The sequence below is a fragment of the Carcharhinus amblyrhynchos genome, unplaced genomic scaffold, assembly GCF_965287045.1.
Source record: "Carcharhinus amblyrhynchos unplaced genomic scaffold, sCarAmb.v2.hapA chromosome_139, whole genome shotgun sequence".
Lineage (NCBI taxonomy): Eukaryota > Metazoa > Chordata > Chondrichthyes > Carcharhiniformes > Carcharhinidae > Carcharhinus > Carcharhinus amblyrhynchos.
The window spans coordinates 294,388-306,887 of record NW_027649879.1 but is presented as its reverse complement, the minus strand read 5'-3'; the positions used below and the strand labels follow the sequence as shown (position 1 = coordinate 306,887).

The window sequence follows — 12,500 nt, the reverse complement described above, 5'->3', positions numbered from 1 at the left end:
AGGAAGCCTGTAACCTGATCGTAGAGAGACTAACCCTCTCACCCACCCTCTCCCCACATTTACACTCAGATACAGGGCAGCCTGTAACCTGATCGTAGAGAGACTAACCCTCTCACCCACCCTCTCCCCACATTTACTCTCAGACACAGGGCAGCCTGTAACCTGATCGGAGAGAGACTAACCCTCTCACCCAATCTCTCCCCCACACATACATTAGGTCCATTCTCCAGTCAGGCTACCCGTACGATGCCTCACACTGTGGATCAGCCAGAGACTTACACAACGGCGTAGAGACCTCCGCAGGCAGAGTGGATGAACCCTCGGACAACCGTGTGAAAGATGAAGGTGAGATACTGGCGGAACGAGAGAGAGAGAGGGAGAAGAGTGTTAGTTCCAGCACTGTCTAACGGTGTAACCCAGAGTCTGGATCGACTCCTGGTCTCTGGGTCACAGTGTGAACAGCACAGTGTGAACAGAGGGTTATCAGGGACTGAGTGTGACACCCCCCACCCCCCTGTCCCAGTTAGTTACCTGCAGGGGGAGAATGTTGATCAGACAGGTAACTCCAAACGCCACCAGTAAGAGATTGGTGAGTACAAAGGCTCTGATGGCGTTGGTCAGTTTCTGGATTGTCCTATCTCGTGGTTTCTTCCCCCCAGGGGGAACAGTCGCGGTCCTGAGGCAAAAAAAATCGGAGTGAGTATTATCGGAGGACAGATGTTAATCCAGCTCCCTCGCTCAGTAACCCCTCTCTCCCTCCCACAGCACCCTGTGTTACTGACTGTATCTGTACTGATGTTAATCCAGCTCCCTCACACTGTCACTCAGTAACCCCTCTCTCCCCCCCCAGCACCCTGTGTTACTGACTGTATCTGTACTGATGTTAATCCAGCTCCCTCGCTCAGTAACCCCTCTCTCCCCCTGCAACACCCTGTGTTACTGACTGTATCTGTACTGATGTTAATCCAGCTCCCTCACACTGTCACTCAGTAACCCCTCTCTCCCCCCCCAGCACCCTGTGTTACTGACTGTATCTGTACTGATGTTAATCCAGCTCCCTCACACTGTCACTCAGTAACCCCTCTCCCCCCAGCACCCTGTGTTACTGACTGTATCTGTACTGATGTTAATCCAGCTCCCTCACACTGTCACTCAGTAACCCCTCTCTCCCAGCACCCTGTGTTACTGACTGTATCTGTACTGATGTTAATCCAGCTCCCTCACACTGTCACTCAGTAACCCCTCTCTCCCCCAGCACCCTGTGTTACTGACTGTATCTGTACTGATGTTAATCCAGCTCCCTCACACTGTCACTCAGTAACCCCTCTCCCCCCCAGCACCCTGTGTTACTGACTGTATCTGTACTGATGTTAATCCAGCTCCCTCACACTGTCACTCAGTAACCCCTCTCTCCCCCCAGCACCCTGTGTTACTGACTGTATCTGTACTGATGTTAATCCAGCTCCCTCACACTGTCACTCAGTAACCCCTCTCCCCCCCAGCACCCTGTGTTACTGACTGTATCTGTACTGATGTTAATCCAGCTCCCTCACACTGTCACTCAGTAACCCTCTCTCCCCCCCAGCACCCTGTGTTACTGACTGTATCTGTACTGATGTTAATCCAGCTCCCTCACACTGTCACTCAGTAACCCCTCTCTCCCCCCAGCACCCTGTGTTACTGACTGTATCTGTACTGATGTTAATCCAGCTCCCTCACACTGTCACTCAGTAACCCCTCTCCCCCCCAGCACCCTGTGTTACTGACTGTATCTGTACTGATGTTAATCCAGCTCCCTCACACTGTCACTCAGTAACCCCTCTCCCCCCCAGCACCCTGTGTTACTGACTGTATCTGTACTGATGTTAATCCAGCTCCCTCACTCAGTAACCCCTCTCCCCCCAGCACCCTGTGTTACTGACTGTATCTGTACTGATGTTAATCCAGCTCCCTCACACTGTCACTCAGTAACCCCTCTCTCCCCCCAGCACCCTGTGTTACTGACTGTATCTGTACTGATGTTAATCCAGCTCCCTCACACTGTCACTCAGTAACCCCTCTCCCCCCAGCACCCTGTGTTACTGACTGTATCTGTACTGATGTTAATCCAGCTCCCTCACACTGTCACTCAGCAACCCCTCCTCTCCCCCCAGCACCCTGTGTTACTGACTGTATCTGTACTGATGTTAATCCAGCTCCCTCACACTGTCACTCAGTAACCCCTCTCTCCCCCCAGCACCCTGTGTTACTGACTGTATCTGTACTGATGTTAATCCAGCTCCCTCACTCTGTCACTCAGTAACCCCTCTCTCTCCCCCCCAGCACCCTGTGTTACTGACTGTATCTGTACTGATGTTAATCCAACTCCTCGCTCAGTAACCCCTCTCTCCCCCCAGCACCCTGTGTTACTGACTGTATCTGTACTGATGTTAATCCAGCTCCCTCACACTGTCACTCATTAACCCCTCTCTCTCCCCAGCGCCCTGTGTTACTGACTGTATCTGTACTGATGTTAATCCAGCTCCCTCACACTGTCACTCAGTAACCCCTCTCTCTCCCCCCCAGCACCCTGTGTTACTGACTGTATCTGTACTGATGTTAATCCAGCTCCCTCACACTGTCACTCAGTAACCCCTCTCTCTCCCCCCCAGCACCCTGTGTTACTGACTGTATCTGTACTGATGTTAATCCAGCTCCCTCACACTGTCACTCAGTAACCCCTCTCTCCCCCCCAGCACCCTGTGTTACTGACTGTATCTGTACTGATGTTAATCCAGCTCCCCTCGCACTCTCACTCAGTAACCCCTCTCCCCCCAGCACCCTGTGTTACTCACTGTATCTGTACTGATGTTAATCCAGCTTCCTCACACTGTCACTCAGTAACCCCTCTCTCCCCCCCACAGCACCCTGTGTTACTGACTGTATCTGTACTGATGTTAATCCAGCTCCCTCACACTGTCACTCAGTAACCCCTCTCTCCCCCCAGCACCCTGTGTTACTGACTGTATCTGTACTGATGTTAATCCAGCTCCCTCGCACTCTCACTCAGTAACCCTCTCCCCCCAGCACCCCTGTGTTACTGACTGTATCTGTACTGATGTTAATCCAGCTCCCTCACTCAGTAACCCCTCTCTCCCCCAGCACTCTGTGTTACTGACTGTATCTGTACTGATGTTAATCCAGCTCCCTCACTCAGTAACCCCTCTCTCCCCCCAGCACCCTGTGTTACTGACTGTATCTGTACTGATGTTAATCCAGCTCCTCACTCTGTCACTCAGTAACCCCTCTCCCCTCCCAGCACCCTGCGTTACTGACTGTATCTGTACTGATGTTAATCCAGCTCCCTCACACTGTCACTCAGTAACCCCTCTCCCCCCCCCAGCACCCTGTGTTACTGACTGTATCTGTACTGATGTTAATCCAGCTCCCTCACACTGTCACTCAGTAACCCCTCTCTCCCCCCCCAGCACCCTGTGTTACTGACTGTATCTGTACTGGTGTTAATCCAGCTCCCTCACACTGTCTCTCAGTAACCCCTCTGCCCCCCCCAGCACCCTGTGTTACTGACTGTATCTGTACTGATGTTAATCCAGCTCCCTCACACTGTCACTCAGTAACCCCTCTCCCCCTCCCAGCACCCTGTGTTACTGACTGTATCTGTACTGATGTTAATCCAGCTCCCTCACACTGTCACTCAGTAACCCCTCTCCCCTCCCAGCACCCTGTGTTACTGACTGTATCTGTACTGATGTTAATCCAGCTCCCTCACACTGTCACTCAGTAACCCCTCTCTCCCCCAGCACCCTGTATTACTGACTGTATCTGTACTGATGTTAATCCAGCTCCCTCACACTGTCACTCAGTAACCCCTCTCCCCCCAGCACCCTGTGTTACTGACTGTATCTGTACTGATGTTAATCCAGCTCCCTCACACTGTCACTCAGTAACCCCTCTCCCCAGCACCCTGTGTTACTGACTGTATCTGTACTGATGTTAATCCAGCTCCCTCACACTGTCACTCAGTAACCCCTCTCTCCCCCCCAGCACCCTGTGTTACTGACTGTATCTGTACTGATGTTAATCCAGCTCCCTCACACTGTCACTCAGTAACCCCTCTCCCCCCAGCACCCTGTGTTACTGACTGTATCTGTACTGATGTTAATCCAGCTCCCTCACACTGTCACTCAGTAACCTCTCTCTACCCCCCAGCACCCTGTGTTACTGACTGTATCTGTACTGATGTTAATCCAGCTCCCTCACACTGTCACTCAGTAACCCCTCTCTCCCCCCCAGCACCCTGTGTTACTGACTGTATCTGTACTGATGTTAATCCAGCTCCCTCACACTGTCACTCAGTAACCCCTCTCTCCCCCCAGCACCCTGTGTTACTGACTGTATCTGTACTGATGTTAATCCAGCTCCCTTACTCTGAATGGGGCCTCCTCCTGTTCCTGTGTAACAGGCTGGAGAAGGGGCTGAATGGCCTCCTCCTGTTCCCGTGTAACAGGCTGGAGAAGGGGCTGAATGGGGCCTCCTCCTGTTCCTGTGTAACAGGCTGGAGAAGGGGCTGAATGGCCTCGTCCTGTCTCTCACCTGCCCGCTGTCGCTGATGTGTCGACACATTCCTTCATACGCCAGTCCATGACGCAGCCAATCAGGGGTGAGGTAAATAGGCACAGCAACTGGAGGATCCCAAATATCGACGAATAGAAATTGACTGTGGGCGGAGAGAGAAGGAGGTTGATTTAGTTACTGTGAGACGCGTCAGTCCTCTCTGTCCGCAGAGAGCTGACCACTGCCTGAGACAGACCTGAGGCTTGCCTGCTCCCTGTGTGTGAGTGTCTGTGTGAGAGAGAGAGTGTTTGTGTGTCTGTGTCTGTGAGTGTCTGTGTGTGTGTGTGTGTGTGTGTGTGTGAGAGAGTGTGTGTGTGAGAGACAGTGAGTGTCCGTGTGTGTGTGTGTGAGAGTGTGTGCGTGTGTGACAGAGTGTTTGTGTGTGTGTGTGTGTGTGTATGTATGTGTGAGTGTGTCTGTGCCTGTCTGTGTGAGTGTGTGCGTTTATGTGTGAGAGAGTGTTTGTGTGTCTGTGTAAGTGTGAGCGTGTGCACGTGTGTGTGTGTGAGAGAGTCTGTGTGTCTGTGTGTGTGTGTGAGAGAGAGTGTCTGTGTGTGTGTGTGAGACTGAGTGTGAGTGTGTGTGTGTGAGAGAGAGTGTCTGTGTGTGTGTGTGTGTGTGTGAGTCTCAGTGTGTGCGTGAGAGAGAGAGAGTGTCTGTGTGTGAGTGTGTGTGTGTGTGTGAGTCTCAGTGTGTGCGTGAGAGAGAGAGAGTGTCTGTGTGTGAGTGTGAGTGTGTGTGTGTGTGAGTCTCAGTGTGTGCGTGAGAGAGAGAGTGTGTCTGTGTGTGTGTGTGTGTGTGTGAGTCTCAGTGTGTGCGTGAGAGAGAGAGAGTGTCTGTGTGTGAGTGTGTGTGTGTGTGAGTCTCAGTGTGTGCGTGAGAGAGAGAGAGTGTCTGTGTGTGAGTGTGTGTGTGTGTGAGTCTCAGTGTTTGCGTGAGAGAGAGTGTCTGTGTGTGACTGTGTGTGTGTGTGAGTCTCAGTGTTTGCGTGAGAGAGAGTGTCTGTGTGTGACTGTGTGTGTGTGTGAGTCTCAGTGTTTGCGTGAGACAGAGTGTGTGTGTGTGTGTGTGAGTGTGTGTGTGAGTCTCAGTGTTTGCGTGAGAGAGAGTGTCTGTGTGTGAGTGTGTGTGTGTGTGTGTGTGTGAGTCTCAGTGTGTGCGTGAGAGAGAGAGAGTGTCTGTGTGTGAGTGTGTGTGTGTGTGTGAGAGAGAGAGAGTGTGTGTGTGAGAGAGAGAGTGTCTGTGTGTGAGTGTGTGTGTGTGTGTGAGAGAGAGTGTGTGTGTGAGACAGAGTGTGTGAGAGAGAGAGAGTGTGTGTGAGAGAGAGAGAGTGTGTGTGAGAGAGAGAGAGTGTGTGTGAGAGAGAGAGTGTGTGAGAGAGAGAGAGAGAGAGTGTGTGTGAGAGAGAGAGAGTGTGTGTGAGAGAGAGAGAGTGTGTGTGAGAGAGAGAGTGTGTGAGAGAGAGAGAGAGTGTGTGTGAGAGAGAGAGTGTGAGAGAGAGAGAGAGAGTGTGTGAGAGAGAGAGAGAGTGTGTGAGAGAGAGAGAGAGTGTGTGAGAGAGAGAGAGAGTGTGTGTGAGAGAGAGAGAGTGTGTGTGAGAGAGAGAGAGAGTGTGTGTGAGAGAGAGAGTGTGTGTGAGAGAGAGTGTGTGAGAGAGAGAGAGAGTGTGTGTGTGTGAGAGAGAGTGTGTGTGTGAGAGAGAGTGTGTGTGTGTGAGACAGTGTGTGAGAGAGAGTGTGTGTGTGAGAGACAGTGTGTGAGAGAGAGTGTGTGTGTGTGTGAATATTTTGACCTCAGGACCACAGTGTGCTGCAGTAACCGGCCGCCGCCACCAGATGTCCCGAGTGAGGGAGGCTCACTGTCCTCCTGGTGGTAGGGGTGGAGAACTGCACCCTCCACTGACCCAGAGAAGGGAGCCGCTCAGCCCATCGGGTCTGTACTGACCCCTCCAACAGAATATCCCACCCAGGCCCTCATCCGCACATCTTTGGACACGGAGGGACAATTTCTTACTTTCTATGAATAACCTACTTTCTCAGAAGACTAAGGAAATTTGGCATGTCCGCTACGGACTCTCACCAACTTTTACAGATGCCCCATAGAAAGCATTCTTTCTGGTTGGATCACAGCTCGGTCTGGGCTCCTGCTCTGCCCAAGACCGCAAGGAACTACAAAAGGGTGGTGAATGTAGCCCCCAATCCCATCACACAAACCAGCCTCCCATCCATTGACTCTGTCTACACTTCCCGCTGCCTCGGGGAAAAGCAGCCGGTATAATCAAGGACCCCCCCCACACACACCCCGGACATTCTCTCTTCCACCTTCTTCCATCGGGAAAAAGATACAAAAGTCTGAGGTCCCGTACCGACCGACTCAAGAACAGCTTCTTCCCTGCTGCTGTCAGACTTTTGAATGGACCCACCTCACATTAAGCTGATCTTTCTCTACACCCTCGCTGTGACTGTAACACTACACTCTGCACCCTCTCCTTTCCTTCTCTATGAACGGTATGCTTTGTCTGTATAGCGCGCGAGAAACAATACTTTTCACTGTATCCCAATACACGGGGCAATAATAAATCAAATCAAAAATTTAGCACGGCCAATCCACCGAATCTGTCACAAAATCACTTTCCATCTCAAGTTGATAAATCTCTGAATCTATAAACACGCAGTTTCCAGTCACCACCAAATATTCGACGTGCATTAACTGTATTAACTATTTTCATGTAGTCACTGTTACTCGACAATGTACTCCCTCAGCACTGACCCTCTGACAGTGCGGCGCTCCCTCGGCACTGACCCTCTGACAGTGCAGCACTCCCCCAGCACTGACCCTCTGACAGTGCGGCACTCCCCCAGCACTGACCCTCTGACAGTGCGGCACTCCCTCAGCACTGACCCTCTGACAGTGCGGCACTCCCTCAGCACTGACCCTCTGACAGTGCGGCGCTCCCTCGGCACTGACCCTCTGACAGTGCGGCACTCCCTCAGCACTGACCCTCTGACAGTGCAGCGCTCCCTCGGCACTGACCCTCTGACAGTGCGGCGCTCCCTCAGCACTGACCCTCTGACAGTGCGGCGCTCCCTCAGCACTGACCCTCTGACAGTGCGGCACTCCCTCAGCACTGACCCTCTGACAGTGCGGCACTCCCTCAGCACTGACCCTCTGACAGTGCGGCACTCCCTCAGCACATAAAACCATTCTACCCTTCAATGCTGCTGTGTCAGTCGTTACGATCATTGGCTAATCCTCTATCTCACTCCACACTGTCCCCCTCTCTCCCCGTCACTCTTTTAGCGTCTATGAAATCTCTCTATCTCCTTTGTAAACAGATTCAGTGACTCAGTCCCTCGAGGTTTTCTGTGGGAGAGAGTTCCACAGCTTCACCAGCCTCTGAGTCAAGAAAATCTCTCCTCATCTCCGTCCAAAATGATCTCTCCCGAACCCTGGGACCCCCTCGTTCGAGACCCTCCCCCCACCAGACAGAGGGATCAATATCCCTGTGTCCGGTCTGTCCAGTTCGATCGGAATGTTACACATTCCAACGCAATCCCTCCCCCGCCATTCTCCGAAACTCCGGTGAATCCAGGCCCGTTCGCCCCCGATCTCTCCTCGAGTGACACTCCCGCCATCCCAGTAATCTGTCCGGGAAAACCTTCTCAGAACTCCCTCTGCGACCAAGGTTAGAAGTCTCGCCTCGTAACACATCTCACACTCACCAGTATCATCTGCTTCATGTAATAATTCATCATTTTCTGAAAAAGATAATAAGCAACAATCATCATGTATTAAATTCACTCCTTCACTCAAATATCAGCACACTGACTGGTGTCTCTCAGTCCCCTCTCTCAGGGAGATATCTGTACACCGACTGGTGTCTCTCAGTCCCCTCTCTCTCTCTCAGGGAGATATCTGTACACTGACTGGTGTCTCTCAGTCCCCTCTCTCTCTCTCAGGGAGATATCTGTACACTGACTGGTGTCTCTCAGTCCCCCCTCTCTCAGGGAGATATCTGTACACTGACTGGTGTCCCTCAGTCCCCTCTCTCTCTCAGGGAGATATCTGTACACTGACTGGTGTCTCTCAGTCCCCTCTCTCTCTCTCAGGGAGATATCTGTACACTGACTGGTGTCTCTCAGTCCCCTCTCTCTCTCTCTCAGGGAGATATCTGTACACTGACTGGTGTCTCTCAATCCCCTATCTCTCTCTCTCAGGGAGATATCTGTACACTGACTGGTGTCTCTCAGTCCCCTCTCTCTCTCTCAGGGAGATATCTGTACACTGACTGGTGTCTCTCAATCCCCTATCTCTCTCTCTCAGGGAGATATCTGTACACTGACTGGTGTCTCTCAATCCCCTATCTCTCTCTCTCAGGGAGATATCTGTACACTGACTGGTGTCTCTCAGTCCCCTCTCTCTCTCAGGGAGATATCTGTACACTGACTGGTGTCTCTCAGTCCCCTCTCTCTCTCTCAGGGAGATATCTGTACACTGACTGGTGTCTCTCAGTCCCCTCTCTCTCTCAGGGAGATATCTGTACACTGACTGGTGTCTCTCAGTCCCGTCTCTCTCAGGGAGATATCTGTACACTGACTGGTGTCTCTCAGTCCCCTCTCTCTCTCTCAGGGAGATATCTGTACACTGACTGGTGTCTCTCAGTCCCCTCTCTCTCTCTCAGGGAGATATCTGTACACTGACTGGTGTCCCTCAGTCCCCTCTCTCTCTCAGGGAGATATCTGTACACTGACTGGTGTCTCTCAGTCCCCTCTCTCACAGGGAGATATCTGTACACTGACTGGTGTCGCTCAGTCCCCTCTCTCTCTCAGGGAGATATCTGTACACTGACTGGTGTCTCTCAGTCCCCTCTCTCTCTCTCAGGGAGATATCTGTACACTGACTGGTGTCTCTCAGTCCCGTCTCTCTCAGGGAGATATCTGTACACTGACTGGTGTCTCTCAGTCCCCTCTCTCTCAGGGAGATATCTGTACACTGACTGGTGTCTCTCAGTCCCCCCTCTCTCTCTCAGGGAGATATCTGTACACTGACTGGTGTCTCTCAGTCCCCTCTCTCTCAGGGAGATATCTGTACACTGACTGGTGTCTCTCAGTCCCCTCTCTCTCAGGGAGATATCTGTACACTGACTGGTGTCTCTCAGTCCCCCCTCTCTCTCTCAGGGAGATATCTGTACACTGACTGGTGTCTCTCAGTCCCCTCTCTCTCAGGGAGATATCTGTACACTGACTGGTGTCTCTCAGTCCCCTCTCTCACAGGGAGATATCTGTACACTGACTGGTGTCTCTCAGTCCCCCCTCTCTCAGGGAGATATCTGTACACTGACTGGTGTCTCTCTCAGTCCCCTCTCTCTCTCTCTCAGGGAGATATCTGTACACTGACTAGTGTCACTCAGTCCCCTCTCTCTCTCTCAGGGAGATATCTGTACACTGACTGGTGTCTCTCAGTCCCCTCTCTCTCTCAGGGAGATATCTGTACACTGACTGGTGTTTCTCAGTCCCCTCTCTCTCTCTCTCAGGGGGATATCTGTACACTGACTAGTGTCACTCAGTCCCCTCTCTCTCTCTCTCTCTCTCTCAGGGAGATATCTGTACACTGACTGGTGTCTCTCAGTCCCCTCTCTCTCTCTCTCAGGGAGATATCTGTACACTGACTGGTGTCTCTCAGTCCCCTCTCTCTCTCTCTCAGGGAGATATCTGTACACTGACTGGTGTCTCTCAGTCCCCTCTCTCTCTCTCTCAGGGAGGTATCTGTACACTGACTGGTGTTTCTCAGTCCCCTCTCTCTCTCTCTGAGGGAGATATCTGTACACTGACTGGTGTCACTCAGTCCTCTCTCTCTCAGGGAGATATCTGTACACTGACTGGTGTCTCTCAGTCCCCTCTCTCTCTCTCCCAGGGAGATATCTGTACACTGACTGGTGTCTCTCAGTCCCCTCTCTCTCTCTCTCTCAGGAGATATCTGTACACTGACTGGCATCTCTCAGTCCCCTCTCTCTCTCTCAGGGAGATATCTGTACACTGACTGGTGTCTCTCAAAACAATGTAGAGGGAGCTTTACTCTGTATCTAACCCCGTGCTGTACCTGTCCTGGGAGTGTTTGATGGGGGACAGTGTAGAGGGAGCTTTACTCTGCTGTATCTAACCCCGTGCTGTCCCTGTCCTGGGAGTGTTTGATGGGGGACAGTGTAGAGGGAGCTTTACTCTGTATCTAACCCCGTGCTGTACCTGTCCTGGGAGTGTTTGATGGGGGACAGTGTAGAGGGAGCTTTACTCTGTATCTAACCCCGTGCTGTACCTGTCCTGGGAGTGTTTGATGGGGACAGTGTAGAGGGAGCTTTACTCTGTATCTAACCCCGTGCTGTACCTGTCCTGGGAGTGTTTGATAGGGGGGACAGTGTAGAGGGAGCTTTACTCTGTATCTAACCCCGTGCTGTACCTGTCCTGGGAGTGTTTGATGGGGGACAGTGTAGAGGGAGCTTTACTCTGTATCTAACCCCGTGCTGTACCTGTCCTGGGAGTGTTTGATGGGGGGACAGTGTAGAGGGAGCTTTACTCTGTATCTAACCCCGTGCTGTACCTGTCCTGGGAGTGTTTGATGGGGGGGACAGTGTAGAGGGAGCTTTACTCTGTATCTAACCCCGTTCTGGGAGGTGAGACTCACTCATTCCTTTTGTTATGATGAACTCCAGCATCTTGTTCATGCTTCCCATGTAGAATATGAGACGGAGTTGAGTTATTCCCATGGTAACCAGGCTCCAGAGGAAGATGGCGGAGAAGACACTCCGGCGGAGTGGGATGGACCCTGCGGGAGGGGGAGGGGGTGTACAAACAGGAAGCATTAGTTTGGTGGATCTCACCAAGGGAATCAAAGTCTCCTTACAGGCACAGACACTGGCCATTCTGCCCATCCATTCCTGAAATACTGTCAATAGTTTCGCTCCCCTTAGAACATAGAACATAGAACACTACAGCACAATCAGGCCCTTCGGCCCACGAGTTGCGCCGATCACATCAATACCTACCAATCCATAGACCTATCTATAACCCCCAATCTCATTAAACCCCATATACTCATCCAGAAGACTTTTAAAAGACCCCAGCGAGTTCGCCTCCACCACCACTGACGGCAGCCGATTCCATTCACTCACCACCCTCTGAGTGAAAAACTTACCCCTAACATCACTTCTGTACTTTCCTCCCCGCACCTTAAATCTGTGTCCTCTCGTAGCGACCATTTCAACCCGGGGAAATAGCCTCTGAGAATCCACCCTATCTATTCCTCTCAACATTTTGTAAACCTCTATCAGGTCGCCTCTCAACCTTCGTCTCTCCAGGGAAAAGAGTCCCAGCTCCCTCAACCTATCTTCATAAGGCATGCCTCCCAGTCCAGGCAACATCCTTGTAAATCTCCTCTGTACCCTCTCAATAGCTTCTACATCTTTCCTATAGTGAGGTGACCAGAACTGCGCACAATACTCCAAATGAGGCCTGACAAGGGTCTTATAAAGTTGCAGCATTACCTCCCGACTCCTAAACTCAATCCCTCGATTAATGAAGGCCAGTACACCATACGCCTTCTTGACCACCTCCTCCACCTGCGAGGCCGATTTAAGAGTCCTGTGGACCCGGACCCCAAGATCCTTCTGCTCTTCAACACTACTCAGACTTCTGCCCTTGATAGTGTACTCGTTCATCCCGTTGGTTCTGCCAAAATGGACGACTACACATTTATCCGCGTTGAAGTCCATTGGCCACTTCTCCGCCTTATCAGGCTTCAGATGTGCAGAACCTTAGTTAGGCCGCACTTGGAAATATAGCATTCAATTCTGGTCCCCCACACTACCAGAAGGATGTGGAGGCTTTGGAGAG

At 51.8% G+C, this 12,500-nt stretch overlaps 1 protein-coding gene across 1 annotated transcript in view; it reads right to left on the bottom strand.

Moving 5' to 3' along the window:
* The window catches only part of LOC145338675 (large neutral amino acids transporter small subunit 3-like), a 74,342-nt gene that overhangs the window by 4,218 nt on the left and 57,624 nt on the right, over nucleotides 1–12,500 (bottom strand). The window contains exons 9-13 of the mRNA XM_080183062.1: nucleotides 11,293–11,433; nucleotides 8,337–8,372; nucleotides 4,594–4,717; nucleotides 532–676; nucleotides 280–353 (exon numbers count right to left, since the gene is read on the bottom strand). Coding sequence (XP_080039188.1) covers nucleotides 280–353; nucleotides 532–676; nucleotides 4,594–4,717; nucleotides 8,337–8,372; nucleotides 11,293–11,433 — 520 coding nt within the window. The remainder of the gene's footprint in view (nucleotides 1–279; nucleotides 354–531; nucleotides 677–4,593; nucleotides 4,718–8,336; nucleotides 8,373–11,292; nucleotides 11,434–12,500) is intronic.